The 17,823-nt window shown below is 38.1% G+C and overlaps 2 protein-coding genes across 2 annotated transcripts; one reads left to right on the top strand and one right to left on the bottom strand.

Annotated features, from left to right (window-relative positions):
- Positions 1–481: 481 nt before the first annotated feature.
- Positions 482–2,528, bottom strand: LOC108668188. The gene is made up of 4 exons (XM_018155355.2): positions 2,407–2,528; positions 1,638–1,814; positions 1,105–1,347; positions 482–641 (listed from the first exon to the last, which is right to left on the bottom strand). Exons 1-4 carry the CDS (start codon positions 2,420–2,422, stop codon positions 505–507), a joined length of 573 nt encoding a protein of 190 aa, XP_018010844.1. The 5' UTR covers positions 2,423–2,528; the 3' UTR covers positions 482–504.
- A 4,013-nt stretch (positions 2,529–6,541) lies between these two features.
- LOC108668201 lies at positions 6,542–16,744 on the top strand. Its single transcript, XM_018155373.2, has 7 exons — positions 6,542–7,595; positions 12,093–12,156; positions 12,556–12,664; positions 13,133–14,041; positions 14,464–14,592; positions 15,524–15,641; positions 15,976–16,744. Exons 1-7 carry the CDS (start codon positions 7,105–7,107, stop codon positions 16,103–16,105), a joined length of 1,950 nt encoding a protein of 649 aa, XP_018010862.1. The 5' UTR covers positions 6,542–7,104; the 3' UTR covers positions 16,106–16,744.
- The last annotated feature ends 1,079 nt before the right edge of the window (positions 16,745–17,823 follow it).

The following is a 17,823-nucleotide window of genomic DNA, read 5'->3' as shown; positions in this document are numbered from 1 at the left end:
AAGCTGTGCGCTGGCGTCAAGTCCGTGCGTTTGTTGACGCGTCGCCTCGAATGGTTGCCATAGTTACGCTCGTAATGACATCGTGTTCCATTTGCAAATAATTCTGTAGCTTTACAGACGTAAAAGTTTCGCAGTTCTTTCAGTTCAAATTGAATATTTTCTGAAAAAAATAATATGGGGACCTATAATTGGACGTAACCGCGCTAACAGATTATTTTGTTTTCGATCGTAATTACGATGAATATCAATAATGTGAAGCAAGCAATGCATTTTGGTTATTCGTTGAAAGTTTCAATTAGAATTTAGTGCGTATATAAAATTATAGCCGGAGAGCAAAGTTCCAAGGAATATATTCATAATCTAACTTTATCGCAATAAAAAAGTTTTTCAGGTTCAGATGGGAATTGTTCTCCTTTTCCGTACAAGATAATATTAACTGTGAATTAACCATGTAGATTGTAGGGTAATAAGAGTAATGTTCTGGTCTATATTACTCTATATTTATTAGTTGTGAGTCGTAGCTTTTATTTGCTGGATTCGAGTGCGGTGGTCGAATAGGAAATCCTTCAACACAACGATGGATATTCCGTTGAACAAACGATCCACCCCTTCCACCGACACTCCGTTCACGGTGAGCACTCCTGTACAGGAAGCCACCGTATCAGTGATACGGGAAGATAAGTCAGGGTTTTGTAGGGAGTTACAAATATCGGGTTGTCAGGATCAGCTAATATGATTATGATAAGTAACGCAATTATTTGCATTTAAACATTTTTTGTTACTCTCATTGATTTGGCGGCAAGGTTATATCGCTCACAACTACTCATTAAACAAATCTGTAATGACACATTCTTATTCTTACGCAAATGTGTAATGAGAGAAAACGAATAGTATTAAATCGTAAAACTATTAATTTTGGTGAAAATAAATTAGGGGTAACCTCACATGGCGCTGTCAGGCATAATAATTGAGTTTTCATGCTACACTTTTAGATCGCTTTAGAAACGATCTAAACAAACATCTAGATCACGACACTAACTTCAGAGGCATAATCTGTATATACTTATGCTTATATATCTGGATAATTTTTGTGATTATACTCACCTTGGTCGTCGGTCTTTAAAACAATTCTTCTTTTGTTCAAGTTTTCTATAATTTGCTGCGAGTTTGGCTTGAGCAGCTGAGGCGACAAGCGATGTGTAGAGAGAGAGTCCAGCACCAGATCTCTCTTGAGTGCCTTGCTCTCTACGGTGTTCATATAGAGAGGATGTTTGTGGCTGCCTTGAGGGGCTAAATTAGAGAGCAGGTGCGTGCTGGGAGTAATCACCAGGTATATTTCTTCTGGTTCTGCTCAGAAAAAGTCCACACGCCATAATACCTGCATTCTGATCAATGGATTATATTATTGCGAACGTGAATCAAAATGCGACTAATTTCTCATGATATCTTGTATTGTTCTATGAGCCACACTGCATTAAAAACACAAATAATCACGCAATTCTACCTCGAACGTGCTATATTCAAACAAACATTTCAGATACCTCAGTGAGTAAATTGCCTTACTTGTCGAACAAGCCTGGTTTACATACTTAATTAACATTTAATTTAAGCGTTCAACAAATAACCCCTGCACCAACCCTGCGCTCGGGACTGCGCCCCCAGCTCGCGGGATTCCCTAAGGCAGCTCCTCCAGTAGTTCAGGAACCCTAAGACCCCTCGCCCGTCCTCGACCCCAGCAGGCACGGGAGGCATCACAGCCTCAGACGAGGTAGCGTCCGTGGGAGACATGCACAGCGACGTCGTCGCTACGATAACTGCAAGCGATAAATTATGGTCATTTATCAAGAAATAAATTAAACTCAAATTAGATTAAACTCAAAAGAAGTCCTCAATAAAACTTGCATTATTTTTAACTAAACATGTTTAAATGAAGGGCTCTACCCTAAATATACAAATTCTAGAAATAAATGTAAATAGTATAGTATTATTAGGAATAACTAATTACAGTCAGTTATATATAAATGGATATATAATAATCCATCTATGTATAACTGTTCGACTCTCTGAGAATTTTACTCCAGTGAATTCTTCGGTCATTAATCGAAGTCGTCTATAACGCGAATTGCGACTTCTAATTTATCTGTAAATCGATAAATGTGAACTCGAATCCGTTGGCAACGGGAATCTTTAAATCCTACTTAGAGGCTATTGTAAAAAAAGTGTTATTGTAAGGAAGAGAAGGCACATTCAGAAGGTAAATGTTAATAAAACTTTTTTTCTACGCTATTATTTTCATTTTTTTTTCGATCCTAAACCTATGACGTATTTTATTCTATAAACAAAGTTAAAATGCTTGCTTCGTGCAAACGATAGAGCACAACAGAAGCAACCAAATTTCCACCGTACCCATAAACAGCCTCATCGCTGCGAGATGTTGTCGCAAGTTATTTATTCAGTCAAAATTTCTCCAAAACTTATATAATACACAGCATACACAATCCACCGCCACGAACACAATGACAGAAATCATTCGAGCATCGCTGAAAAACACCAGTTGTTGTGGCCTTTAATCTTGCATTGCATAGATATGGACTTATTTGCCCAGTTTGTTGTTATCTTTTGTGACTCGGGAGCGCGTTTGTTGAATATATCAGTCTGGGGCAAGGGCTGCAGCATGCTATCTGCAAAGCGATAAGATTAAAATTGATATCGAAAACATATGCTTCTGCATTTATAATACTGTCAATGGAAATAGAAAATAGGTTTGGAGTCCAATAGGATGCTGTAACATATTTACAGAGATATTTATAACTGAAATATTTAGTAAGGTCAACACTTTAAGCCAATTAAAGAGCTTAACTATGCAGCAAGAGATTTAGTTTTTGATACAATGTGAGAAGGTTTGTCTCGATCAATGTTGAGGGAGGTTTCCGTCTTTGCTCCAGCGAGCAGGGCTGCAGCAACGTGTACGTCAGCAAGCAGGGCTGCAGCAACGTATACGTCAGCAAGCAGGGCTGCAGCAACGTATACGTCAGCAAGCAGGGCTGCAGCAACGTATACGTGGGTTGCACGTTAGATTTGCTCGTTCGCCTTGGATGGTTTTGATGGCTAACAACGATTTACTGTAATAAAAATTGAAAAATTTTACACGCATAGATGAAGAACTGCAGAATGTTTTTATTGTTTGAATGCTTTTATTTCAGTGGCGGCAACCTCATAATCTGTGATTAATGTAACAACTTTGATGTTATATCAGACTTCGTAAATTTAGGTAAATTTTTGCAAATTGATGAAACTAATCAAAGGTATGGTAATTATATTACATTTTCAAAAGTAATTATTTTACGATAAATAACAGAGCTTGGCATGCTCATATATGGAGCTGTGTAAAGATTTTGCCTAAGTCTTGGCGAGAGAAGGTTAGTGCATTTTTTCCTGAAAAACAATTCAGATTTATTTTACACTCTGAAAGCTATCATTTTAAACCGAAAACTAAAAAAAATTTCATATTGAAAAGCTACGTTCATTTAGTTAAACATTAACAACGTAACTGTTTATTAAACTGTTCAAAATAACTGTAAAGAATTTCACGGCCTGTCGTCTCGTAAAATTCGACCGCGATGGTTCAGGTTTCAATTGTTAGCTTTAAAAAATGGCGACATGGTTTTATTTCCTTGGGCGTTAAAATAAAGTCAGCTGCCAAACAATGTCTTTACTTTGACTCTGCAGCCCATTAGACGCTTCTGATTAATTATTTTCCCAATTAATGAGCTACCGACACTTCCGCCTTTCTCATAATATTCCAGACTGGGATGCTAATTTAGTAATTTCAAAGGTTTGTAGCGAAATATAACAAATTTTTCACGCTGGTCGTTCTGTAGACATTACGACACCGAACTGCTTGGAAAACTTGAATACAATTTTCAAGTAGATTCAAGCTAAAATATTCAGCGTTTTTGCACACATTTTCATCAATTGAGCGACTTGCCCTTTGATCTGACGCAATTGTCTCTGCGATCAACTTGAATGCTTCTGCTGCTGTTGAAAAATTAAATCATTAGATACTATTGATTTAATTTATAAAGTCTAATAAAGCGTCTTATTAGACTTTGCAATCAGCACCAGACGAGTCTCGCCGGGCGTGGATGAAGAATAAATCGTATAATTTTATTACCGTATTTTTTGTCTCCGTCCAATCGCGATCACTTATACGTTCTTTAAAACTTATACGTTTAATTTAAAATGTAATAGCTTTCGTTGAGAGTCGAAATCAAACTGAAGAGCGGCTCGATTCTCTCCAGTTCACGGAAATGAGAAATAAATTAAGTTGACTGTCACTAACCCTATTGCGAAATCCTAAATTTTCTCACTAAAGCTCCATTCAAGAAAGAGCATATAAAAATTACTAGGTGCGCTAAAATACAACAGCGTTTGTTTTGCGTCGGTATAAATGTTACCCACGCCCATTTCTAAAAAAAAAACAGATAATAAATAACGATAAAGTATATTATACACATGCAAGTACAATTGGACGTTGGAAATGTTAATGTAATTCCCCTCACAAAAAATATAAAATAAATAATAATAGCGTATAATATACTCAATACTCATGCCAGCACAATTGATCAGTTTAGTTGCATTGCCGGAACTTTTCAGTGAAGCCTGCAGCAGCGCTTGCTGTGCGTTATTAACGTTATTAGAAAAATTAATTAAATTCTCTTCTGAAAAATATAGAATAAATAATAATAGAGTATAATATACTCAATACTCATGCTAGCACAGTTGATCAGTTTGGTTGCATTTCCGGAACTTGGAGCCTGCAGCAGCGCCTTGTGTTTTGCTGCACTAAACTGATCGATGTCGTGCCGTGATGACCAGAGATTGACCAATGCCAGGGAGAAGGTCAGTGTCGTACCTGACGTCGTGCCGGTAAGGGGTGTGTCTCTCCGACCTCAGTCTGTATTTATGTTATTCTAAATTGTCGAACGATGATGATATTTAGAATAAACTGTTATCAAGTAGAGATAATCTTTCGGAGAAAGTGGATAAAATTATACAAGAAAGTAACAAAGAGTAATTCACAACTTTATTTGTTATTGAAACAAATTTAAGGGAGTTATTTAAAATTCAACATATTGATATTGCGTCTGTATTCAGACGTACTCAAACTAAATTAAGTAACAGTTAGGCCTGCTTTAGTGATTTATTTTCAAGCGATGGCATCACCTGACGTCTCTAGCACGCCCTTTTGTACTACTATCCACTGCGGGTTAAGTTGACGGTCACACCTCAGGTGTCGATACTTTTTACGTCAGCTGTACATTCCTTTTGTACCAACTGCGGTTTATGTTGACGGTCGGTCACACCTGAGGAGCCGATACTTTGTACGCAGGCTGTACGTTCCTTTTGTACCAACTGTGGGTTAAGTTGACGGTCACACCTCAGGTGTCGATGCTTTGTACGTTAGCTGTACGTTCTGCCAACTCTTGACGACAAATCGTAGAACTGAATTGGGCTCATGTTAGTATATGTATTGTGATTTCCTTCTGAATTTTCATTCTCCACAATTTTTATCCGTATCTTCCTTCCACAATAATTAAAACACTAAAAAATTTGTAAGGGGAATGAGTGAGTATAGAAGCTACAAATTCGATTAAAACATCTAAACTTGACCCATGCAAATGTTTCTTACGGTGCAAATTAATATCCTAAAAAGACTGTTCCCATTATTGTACAAAGCATAAAGTAATTTATCAAAACGTAAATATTTGAACTATTTATTATGTGCCTAAATAGATGAGGCTGGTAATAACCCTCAAATTTCAGATACAAATTTCTTAAAATTCACTGCATTCATACTTTGTTCACAATCAATACAAGTATCAGCTGGTCATTCAGCATAGAATAAGAATTCAATGAAATATTTAAACAGAACAGGTCAGGTCAGGATTAAAATATGCAAATATATACATCGTTGAAATGGTTGCATTGTTGGGGCTCTAAGAAACCCAACTAGCCTACATTATCGTATAGGTTCCGGATATTGATGAATACTTGTTAAAACACTTTATTAACATACTTTCAAACAAACACATTTAAACAAATAATAAATAATAATATCAGCACATTAACACTTCACTTCATCTTGGATGCTTGCTTGCGAGACAGAGTCTTGACTCGAGTCTAACTCTTGGATTTGAGTCTAACTGTAGATTTGAGGCTTTCCTAAAAGTAACAAAATGAAATAGATAAATAATAGTAAACTAAACATTAACGTATTCCTAATTATATAACCTAAATGTTTACGCAATTTTTCCACCACATCGAATATATATTTACATACTGTATTCACATCCTAATACTGCACATACCTCCACTCCGGCTTTCCACGCAACAATAGTCAACGAACCTTGGCTTTTCGCACATTTCTTCCGGTGGCCTCTAAACTAAATGACAACAAATTCAAAATAATAAACCATTTTGTAACAAATATTATCGCCTCGCATTACATTAAAATAACAATCTATTTCTATCCTTAACAGCATCATGAAATAAATTAAATATGAACTGTTTCTAAAATATGTTCCCTTGAAAATTTCGACAAACTTTAAACTTGGCCATCATCAATTGAATATCAAAACAAAAAATAAAGCATAAAATTAAAATTACTAGGCGTATTGGATGTGTGCTATTACTTAATTGAACGTGTCTTAGATTTGAACGAATAATTTCATTGATACAAGTGAAGAAATACTTTGCCAAGAACATTTTGTGGCAAAACTCAAGGTCAGGGTCAGAAAAGATGCGTTAGAAACCGGAGATAAACAAGCAGCGAGGAATCTTTAAGGTAAATCCGCTTGCGTTCATTGCTATCGACCAGCCGTCGTGCGCTCCTCCTTTCTGAACCCCAAACTAGGGTCGCTCTCCTGCGACCCTCGCTTACTAAGCCCCACCTCTTTGAACCCCAAAGCCAGGGTTGTCTTATTAAGCCCCTCCTCCCTGAACCCCAACCGAGGGTAGCTCTCCTACTACCCTCGGTATCCTGCCTCGTCTGGGCCCAGTCCGAGAACGGCAGCGGCCGACTATGGCGGTGACGTGCGAACTATGATGAGCAAAAAGGACTTCCAAGAGGTGGCACTCTCGCTCACGGAGCCCGGGCATATGCTTCTTGCTGGGGAATCTACTCCACCGATACCCTCCGTAAACCGCATGCAGACACCTCCACGTATTAAGCGACCTCCACAAGGAATACAAATTTGTAAACTACCAAGAGTCACAACATGCATTGAACTTGACCGCGACAGCGTAAGCTCAGTTTCAACGATGCGCGACTTCGACACAGAATCGCTCGATATTGACACGACGCAGACGGAGTTGCTGTCGGCGATCAGTACTCCTGCTCAAATGTTTTTGGCCGCCGCGGCCTCGAAACATCATAAGAAACTTACGGCAAAGACTTCAGCAACCATTGATCTTCGTCTCGGCAAGGAACTGACGTTCACAGACCGCGTTGAAAACTGGGAGCGTGCGCTCAAAGCTGCGCTCCAAGTCGACGCTGCTGGAAACGCTCTCGAGGCGATAGCGGCCTATGGCAAGTGAGTGTTGTGAAATTTACTGAAATATGCTTGTGAGAGCTCGTAGAATTTTTTGAAATTAGATTGAAAATTTGTTTTCTCGTTATTATTGGTGTCTGCAGAAGTGACCGTTTGCACTGATTTATTAACAAAACAGTTCTGTATCATGATGATGACATACAATTAAAATGAATTTTTATGAAAAAAGAATGAATAGCTTCCATTAAGGCAAGAAACATTTTATTCCGGAAAAGAATTTAAAGTTTCTAGGTTACAGTGGCACACGCGTCGATTATTGTTTCAGTGCAACGTCCGCTCATCCGTATGCTGCAATAGCTTATGGAAGTTTCATTTATATTTTTTTGTACTTAATAAGTTTTACAATCAAAAACACATTTCTAAGATCCTATGACATCAAGCTATGTGATCTTTACATTTTCATGATTTTATTGTATGTACTTCGGCTATTATCCTCCTGTTTTTATGCCACATTCAATAAAATGCACAATTACTTCAGATTGTTGCTTGTACAACTTTCTGAAATAAATGAAATATATTAGACGCCAAAATAGAATAAATAGAACAGCTTATAATACAAGACAACTGTTCTCGAAGACCTTCAGCGCCTGTGACGTCATCGCCTCTCAGGTCGATGAGACTCGAGAACATTCTTTACAACACAACTAAATTACACACAAAACAGACGGATAGAAACTTTTCTGGCCTGGTTGGTTTTCTGTTATTTTCTGTTTCCGTTTTGTTCTGACTGAAACGAATTCCATTTGAAGTTTAAGTTTCCATTCCGAACTGCAGCAACTCTTTGAACTCTGATAACTGCTCTGATTAGAGCTGAAGACTCTGAAAACCGGCTCTGTTTTAAGCTCCCGCCTACAATAACGGCTCAGATCTTAGCTCCCGACTCAGATAACTTGCTCTGATCAGAGCTATCGGCTCTGATCTGAGCTCCCGTCTCTGATCACCGGCTCTGGTTATGGTTCCGGCTCGGCTGAATTGCTTCATTTTACGACTCTCGTTCAATGGTTTGTGAAGGGCGCTTGTGTGGCAGCTGAGAGAGCTGATAACTGAAACGACCTCATGTCCAGGGCCATGAGAGGGAGATAATCTTTACATAATATTCCACTTGAGGAGAACCTTTACATTTATTTTCCTTATGTTAACACTTATTTTGTCGTAAGATCTTCACGCTAGAGAGTTACTTATATTCAGACATGTGATAAAGTATCTTTATTCGCGTTACCCATCAATTATGAAAAATGTTTCCTGAGACAAAATTTAGCGGAAGTTTACTTCATTTACTTCATTTACTTCATTATTTGCTTCGGCGATAAATAGGTTTGAGAACATTATCCAAAAAATTTTGTTCATAGAGGAATTCGAATAAATTTATTATAGTGAAAATATTCCGTAATTTAAAACTTTATCAATTTTCGCAAATTTAATCTTCGGTTAAGAATCCGTAGACTATTTGAAGAAAGTTTACCCGTTACCTTCTTGCACCGCAGATATTTCCAACTGTAAAAACACCCATAGTTAGATTATCAAATGAATCGATAAATTTTCATGCCCAAGTCACCTTCACCCGTTCCTCGACGGAGCAAAAGCATAACATATATTAACATAAAAATATATTCAATAAAAACAAATGATTTGCAAGTAATTTATTATCATTTATAAAATATTATTTTCATTTAAATTAAAATAATAATTTTTTTTTCATTTCAATCTCGAAAAATCGATCAGAACGCGAGTCATTCACCCTGGCTTGTGTTGTTCAGCTGAATAGCTCAGACCTAATTCTTTGTGATCTTCGCAACAGATAGACCAGACCCAGATCTTTGTGACCACACAACAGATAGATCAGACCCTGATCTTTGTGACCACATAACAGATAGATCAGACCCTGATCTTTGTGACCACACAACAGATAGATCAGACCCAGATCTTTGTGACCACACAACAGATTGATCAGACCTTGATCTTTGTGACCACACAACAGATAGATCAGACCCAGATCTTTGTGACCACACAACAGATAGATCAGACCCAGATCTTTGTGACCACACAACAGATTGATCAGACCCAGATCTTTGTGACCACACAACAGATTGATCAGACACAGATCTTTGTGACCACACAACAGATTGATCAGACACAGATCTTTGTGACCACACAACAGATAGATCAGACCCAGATCTTTGTGGTCTTTATCAAACGACAAACGCAGAGTAATGACGGCAGCCTGCAAATAAAGGCATCTGGTGAATGCGGCATGAAATTGCACGCATGAAATTGCGGCATCTAGCGCATGCTGCAGCGCTGATCTACAGGCTTGTTTAATCTTGGTAAATAAGACGATATTCTTTTCTGAGGAATTTTATACTTTCGGTTCACAGGAGAGTGTCGTTAAATGAAATAATTTCTTACACAGCAGCACTGATCTTGAAGATTTTTTTTCACAATTTAAGGAATAATGAACAAGTAAAATCAGCTGTATTAGAATTTTTTTGAACAATTAGTGCAATAGAAACAATCAATAATATTGATATAAAGTCATTTCGGAATAAATAATTCATACGCGGTGTCTTGAAACGCTTAATTTCTGCTCGCGTTTCGGTGAGCGCCCAGAGTGCCCATGCACATGCCCCCAACATGGCCCCCCGTGCACACCCACGTGCCCACCTCCGTGTCCACCCTCATGCCCCAAACACGGCCCTATACGTTCCCACTCACGTGCCCCAGCATGGTCCCCCGAGAAGCCCACCTCCAAGCCCCCAACCTGGTCCCCCGTGCCCACCCTACCCTCGTCTCCCTAACCTGGTCCCCTGTGTTCACCCTCGTGCCCCCAACATGGCTGCTGGTGCCCGAGGCTGTCGCCTTTAATGGTGGCGGGTATACGATCGCTCGAGGCGACCCGCGCCATATCAATTTTAAAACGCTGGTTCAATTCCACAATAACGGCAGGAATAACATGGTGAATGTGAAACAGAAAATTTTTTATGGGTGGAAGTGAATATTGATTCTGTACCTTTGTACGCGATTCTTGTGTTTTGGTTCAAACTGAATGGAAATGATAACAATTGATTTTAAATGCTTCCTCCCAATTGGGCATGAGGACTTTTAAGAAGAAGATATGTGAGAGATATCATTTAAATAACGGGCAGAATCTCTTCAGATATTAAACTGTGTTCAGCTGCTCACGCTTTCGACAGTAATTTCCGATTGCTGGAGCCATGGAGGCAAACGTCAGATGATTGCACTTTGCAGGGCTGTAAATTAAGCTGCATGCAGCCTGAGGTCACCTTAACCCTGAAAACCCTCGCCAATTTTGCAGTTGTACATCAATTTGAGGAATAAGATCAAGTCATGTAAAGATTATCAGGTACTCATCAGGCTCAGGTACTTTTCGTTAAAGCGATATCAGAAAAGTGATATGGTTTTATGCAGTAACTAATTAATAATCTACTTTACTAATTAGTAACCCCATTAATCCTGACCAAGCTAACGCAATATTCGACTGCACCTTAAAGAAAACCACTTGATAATCAACTTCATGCAACTTGAACTACTGAATAAATGCATTAGTTTAACGAAAATACTAAACGAAACGAAACAACGTTAAACGAGAATTCTGTCATGGCCAGTCATACATATAACCACACATACATAGTGTAGTAGTGTATATGCATATGCATACATATAAATGTGAGAAAGTTGAGAAAATTATAAAACATCCTTGGAAATGGTGTATATCGTAGCTTTGCATAATTGCATCATAGAAAGAATATTCACTTTCTTAACATTACTATATAACTAAAGCTTGGTGTTATTTTTTTATGACTCACTGGACCAAAATTAATATCTTATGAAAAGTTACACGAGCAAATAGCCTCCCGTGTATTCAGACAACTCAGTAACTCAGCTGAGCGACAACTTGCCCCTCTGAGTTCAACTCAGTAACTCGGCTGAGCGACAACTTGCCCTCCAAGTTCAGCAAGCTCAGCAACAATTCGAAAGAATATGACCACCCAGACGGAAGACTTTTGAAAAACGATGAAAACGAAGTAATTTAGTTGAGAGAACATAAATCAACGTTGTTTCAACGTCAGTTTTGGGTGGTTAAATAAAGTGTAAACATGTGCTGTGTGCACGAGGGCTACAGCTCTCTGACGTCATCCAGAACTTCATTGATTTATAGGACGTCGCGATGTCAGTGCCTTGAGCGACACTGATAATATCACCCAAATTTTTTATTAGCCTATCGCATTTTCAATTATTAATTTCTAAAGGCTGCATATCTAGCCCAGATTCAGCTGTGTGGATTCGCTGGAAGTACTTGAAGGATTGAATGGATAACAATATGCATTTATTAAAAACGGCTTGATTAGCTGCACTATAACGCTGAGTCGAGTTTGATGTTAAATTCAAATACTTGGTTCATTTATGTAACCGATTTCGTATATTTCTAGGTCAATCAATTGTACTATTATTTATTTGCAGGATTAACCGTCAAGTAACTCGAGACGCCATCTTGGAATTTGAGAAGATGAACTCCGACCAACAGGTGCGTGGCTAAAGCAATCATTTCAATTTTTTGTCTAATTAATTAATTAATTAATTTCAAAGTAAGATTGATCAAAGAACTAAATCAAACAAGGAAGAACCTATGTACACCATTTAATTCTATTTTATCGCTACTGTGTCATTTAATCGAAAATCATCTCACGTTGATCGTCAAATCACTTGGACCAAATAGCATTCTTACATTACAATCATAATTGCGGATCCAATTGTAATAAAAATCGATTTAATTTCAGTTTGACATCAAATTGATGTTAAATTTTACTCAATTAAAACAGATTCTGGATTTAAATATTCATTTTTACCCTTCTAGAAGTTACTTGAGAAGTAGAGTCTTGCACGAGTCATGAATCGCTATTCATTTTAAATGTTGCGTGCACAGAAGCTGATGAACGACGTGATGAACTGTTTGGACCGGCGCACCATGGTTCTCAAGGCCGCCCAAAACCCCAACAGCCGACCTTGTAGCCTCGATACTACCTTCTCTACAGGTAATTAAACATTAGCAAAATCAAACTTTACTGAAACCAGCAGCTATGCAAAAGACTATCATGGACTATCAGCTCACCCGTTAATTTGATGAGAAATTTTGAACAGAAATTTTTTTTTGCAAAACAATGCATGCCAAATGTATTTTTCATAAACTGCGTAATTAATTATAGTTTTAAGACCTTCGTTTAAAATATGTACAGACGCTGACAGAACGACAAAACCATAAAAAGGGGGTTTGCACGCAAAAAGGATTGTTTTGTACATTAATTATTTTCTTGGCAATAGTTTCAAGATTAACTGTAAATTTTTAAAATTTCGATAAATATTGTGAACTGCTATTATGAATTCACGTCTCTTGCCTCGAAAATTATAACAATGTGGTGGTTAATCTGTCAAAACACTGAAGGAAGAAGGGCGCCTTACGTTGGCACCTGAACTGCTTTTAAAATAGCTGTCTGACGTCACAGGTTCGGTATCAACACCTCAAGTTACGAACGTGGCCACTGCTGAGGAAGCTCCTGCGCAACAGAAGCCACAGGTAGCTCAGGCTGAAAGTCCAGACATCGACCCGTCGTTTACCGAACTCGTAGAATGCCTGAAGCATTTCTCAACCATCAAAGTGCTGGCCTCTAAACGTAAAATGCCTGTGGTGCTCATTTACGGGGAACGAACTCACAGGAAATCTCATCGTTTCCAAGAAAAGGGCAAAAGTAACACAATTGTATACCCGAAGGAAAAACGGAATTTCTTGCAGATCATGGGCTTACCTGGCAAGATGATCACAAAAAAAGGACTCGATTTTAGCGTGAAGCCAGAAATTGATAGTTCAGGAGTTCGAATCCATTATTCTCCACAGAGGAGCCGAAGCGCTTCAACAGATGAACAAAGAGAAGAAAAGGAGAATAACGGCAGCATAATAGAAACTGTCCTAGATAAAACCAATAACTTATCAGTAACAGAAGATGACGGCCGAACCAAGAGGCGTTTATCTGCCATCAACATAATTAAAAAGCCCTCAGTCAGTCCACTCCCTGGAAGTGGAGGGAGCACCAGCCAGAAATCACCTGGCAAGAAAGGCAAAGGTAAAAACAGTAAAAAAGACAAAAACAAGAACAAAAATAAAGATTTGGATATTCACACTGAATGTAAGTCAATGCTAAGCTGCGACTCCTGCAGTTCCAGTGACGAGTGTGAGAGCGAGAGCGACGTTTGTGAGCACGATATTGCCGTACCAAGTAACTATTGTCATCTAGAGAAGCTCCAGCCAGAGCCTTTATACAGCGCCGATTTGACTTACGTTACAATTCAGCTTGAGAAAATTGGTATTCACAACACCAGGAATTTTATCTCTCCCTTCATAAGAATGTCAATAAGAGGTGAGCTACTGAAGAGGACAGCATCTGTCACAAAACTTTTTATTCTGTATACGCAAAAGTCAATTAGATTGACAATTGCGTATACTGAATGTCAGAGTAATTTTACTATTTATTGCATCAAATTTTTAGTTTAAAAGACATGGCATTATTCACCTATTGAAAAAGACGTTACGAGTATTTCAAACTGCGATATATTGTTGATGAATTCTAACGCAAGACTTCCGCTCACGCTAAAGGAAAAATTTTATGTACATTATTTTAAATGTTTTCGTACGCCTGCTAATTGTAGTTGTAGAGCGATGCAGGATTGATTAAAAATTCAAGTTTTATTTATTTTTACGGAAACCCGACCACAGTTTACCTCTGCGTAAGTCTAAATTACTAAGCGAAATAATAATATTCACGAAATAATTGTCATGCAGACAGAGAAGGAGACTTGGTGGACGGGACGTCAATTCAGGAGAGCGAGATGGGGGAAATAATCAACAAGAATTACCTCAGACTTGATGGAACCATCCACTTCCAGCTGTCCTTGCAAGCTTTACCTGCAGGTATTGTTGCATGTTCGCAACCTCGTTCACGTCTACGGGAATATTGATTGTCCCTCAATGATTATTATCCTCGCTGACAAGTTGGTCCCATTACTAGCCTCACCAGCAGGCTTTGTATAACACTGAATCACTTCGAAATACGGCGCATTGGAAAACGCGAGCTTTTCCAGTCGAAGGACCGAGTCGGTTGGCCGCAGAGATGCCCTCGGTGCAAACACGTGCATCGAAGAGTAGTGTCAATACCATATTTTCCTACTCTTCATTCCCACTTTATATAACAGACAGTACCGTACCTCTGTGGAAGGCAAATCAATAACGCATGTAGAATTATCACAACATTGTGCATTGCTGATCATCACTGAACTTCGAATCGTTATGACGACTGTAGTTGTCTGTGATGCCTGCTCTCCTTCTGTGATTATTCTTTCTTATTTCTCTTAACTGGGCTCATTTGAACCGTGCAACGGGATTTATCTGATATCTTCTATCATCTGCCCTTACCAAAGTGAACGCATGCATAATGTATACATAAAGATAGATGTTTCATTTTGCAAAGGCATCCGAAATCAGATTAACTAATGATAGTTGAGTTTCACGTTATTAACATAACATAACATAACATAGTGATGTCGGCGCTGAAGTGTAGGCCTGATGTGGCCTGTCGCCGATTCTTTTCCTTTTCGTGCCTTGTTCGTAGATCTAGACTCGTGTCATTTGACCGGATCTTTTCATGACTGACGATAGTTTGAAGTAGATACTAGACTTCCACCGGGTTCGATAAGGAGCTAGTTCAATAACTCTATGAAGAGTTATTGAACTCTTTGCCATATTTGTTCAAAATATATTCCTAGAATCATCGATAAAGACAAAGAACGGGCTGAAAAAAGTGATATTCTCAACGTACTGTGATTAATTAAAACAATTTTTACAGATATTGGAGTTTTTCTGGAGCTGGTCCACCACCGAGCTCACCTGAACTGCCTCTCCACGCACTGCTACACTTTCCTCGAGAAGGATCAACTTCAGGACGGAGAGTTCATATGTGAATTGTGAGTGTTTCTGAAAAAACTACCATTATTTCCATTGACATGAAAACACGTTAATAATGTGGCTGTTGTGTTAAGGTACGAGTTCCTTCATGAAGCATTCTTTTATTGTTTCTAGATTAACGAAGCAAATTGTAACAGTCAACTGTGGGAACATGTTTTGATATGAAGCTGTGATCAGTGATGTTTCGACTCCCGGGGGTAACGTTTCCCAATAAAAATTAAATGTTCCATGATTATAAAACATATATTTAGCTTCAACATTTGATCGAACATTTCATGAAATTGTTGGCATGTGCAAATGCTAATATCTTCTCATTAGAAGTTAATTTTTCAGGTACAAACCACCGGTGGACTTCACTCGCGAGAAATTCGTGGCGTATTCAGAAAAGGCTTTTTACCTTCACATGAAGTTAATTGTTAATAACGGTTCAGGGGTAAAAATAAATGCACAAGCCTTAAGTTAATTGAGAATTATTAATTAAAATATGCTTTTAATTCTACAAAAAACTTTTACTACGTTGTCGGAGAACGTACGTGCAAGATGTGAAATCCAATATTAATTATATAATCATACATACACCTCTCTTCGTCGCCTGTCATAAACTGGACGTAGTCATTTCCAAAAGTAAATAAGCAATAGCAAGTAACTCCCACAAAATATGGTTTCCTAATTTTTCAACATTTTTACTATCTTAATCCTTATTTTAAAATGACATTGTTTGGGTAAAAAACTAATATTAGAAGATTATTATGAAGAGTTTTCTCAACGAGAAGTAACTGCTGAGCGAGTTAAGTATTGATAATTATTGGTGCACGTGTGTTATCAAATTATAGACCAACTTTTTTATACGCCCTTAACACGCTGACCAATGCGAGCATAATTCTACGCGGACTGTTAATCTTCTATTCTAGTTACTTTAATATTTTACTGCAATTTTGTAATCATAAGGCTTAAAAGAAATCAATAAGTTTACTTGACTTAGAAATGTATTTCATAATACACTAGTTATTAGTTAATGACTTTATATGATGGACAATTACCAAGTCTTTCATTGAAATGATTATATTTTACTTGACTAAAAGGTGTAGATTAAAGTTAAGCCGAAATTCACACAAGCTGGAATGGCCATTAGTGGCGGATTGGCAACAATGGAAAATTATTCCCCGGAATTATGCAACGTTGCTTTTAGCTGCAGGTAATGAAGGAATTTGCATAGCCCTGCTTTCTCAGCGGAAATCATTATGTGCTTTTTATAGTTTGTTGGAAGCTTATATTCATCCTCGTACAGTGACGTCTATGGAATTCGTCTGAAGTTTCTGTATATCCAGCCACCATATCATTGCAGAGAAAGGGAAACGATATGCTCTCGACTCAAAAAATTCTCCAAAGCCATTTTGTGATCAATAAAGGCCAGCAATGTTTTCCTGTATTTGCTATTATACCCAATCTGCCTCTCTAGCGTTTGACTTTAGCTCTCGCTCGTCGCTTTTAGATTCTAAGCAAGGTTTTCAAAACGATGGATTGGGCATACGGATTGAAATTTCCGTATGGAAATGTAACAGGTTGCTTTTCTATGCAACTCTTATATGAATGGTAATTAAGTATGACCTGAGGGTGGTTCTTCTGTAGCGGGATCCGAGGATATAGAGGAACAGCGTAAACGATTATATAATATACATGTAGGATTATAGTTCGGCTTACAGTTTAGGATAATCTAAGTTTATAAGTTGGAGCTTTAACAATGATGTCTTCGGCGTCCAGTTGAAGTAAATAAATGAACGAGTCTAGAGTGTATCCGCGGGACGTTCTCCACTCAGACATTGAGCTAGCGTTACTGTCCTGTTTGACATGGACAGGAGCAATGGCGTATACCGTAGCGGTCCTCGTCCAAGACTGAAGTTAATCGCTTAAAACTGAGCTTTTATAGCTTCGCTATCCGACGTCACCAAGGGCGTGACTTAATAAACAGGGAAGGCAAATACAAGGAAATGTTTATGAACATATCGAAGTGAAGGAGATTATCTTTCAACAAGGAAGATATTAATGAGGAAATATCCAGGGACAAATGGGGTAAATATTGTTACCTTACAGAAAGATCAGATAACTTTATCTCTGACGAAAGAAAGGAACTCTCTCAACCCACAGCACGAGCTCATTCAGTTGGAAAAGTGCATCAAGAAT

This window comes from Hyalella azteca, unplaced genomic scaffold (genome assembly GCF_000764305.2).
Source record: "Hyalella azteca isolate HAZT.00-mixed unplaced genomic scaffold, Hazt_2.0.2 contig7177, whole genome shotgun sequence".
Lineage (NCBI taxonomy): Eukaryota > Metazoa > Arthropoda > Malacostraca > Amphipoda > Hyalellidae > Hyalella > Hyalella azteca.
This window is presented reverse-complemented; position numbering and strand designations above follow the sequence as displayed.

Excerpts from the sequence above, each read along its gene's own strand:
- LOC108668188 (XM_018155355.2), bottom strand. Across the intron at positions 1,348-1,637 it reads GGCGCAGTCCCGAGCGCAGG|AACCAGAAGAAATATACCTG; the intron begins GTTGGTGCAGGG and ends TTTTCTGAGCAG. Across the intron at positions 642-1,104 it reads TTTAAAGACCGACGACCAAG|GAGTGCTCACCGTGAACGGA; the intron begins GTGAGTATAATC and ends CTTCCTGTACAG.
- LOC108668201 (XM_018155373.2), top strand. The coding sequence starts at position 7,105 with ATGATGAGCAAAAAGGACTTCCAAGAGGTGGCACTCTCGCTCACGGAG. Across the intron at positions 14,042-14,463 it reads CATAAGAATGTCAATAAGAG|ACAGAGAAGGAGACTTGGTG; the intron begins GTGAGCTACTGA and ends ATTGTCATGCAG. Across the intron at positions 14,593-15,523 it reads CTTGCAAGCTTTACCTGCAG|ATATTGGAGTTTTTCTGGAG; the intron begins GTATTGTTGCAT and ends CAATTTTTACAG.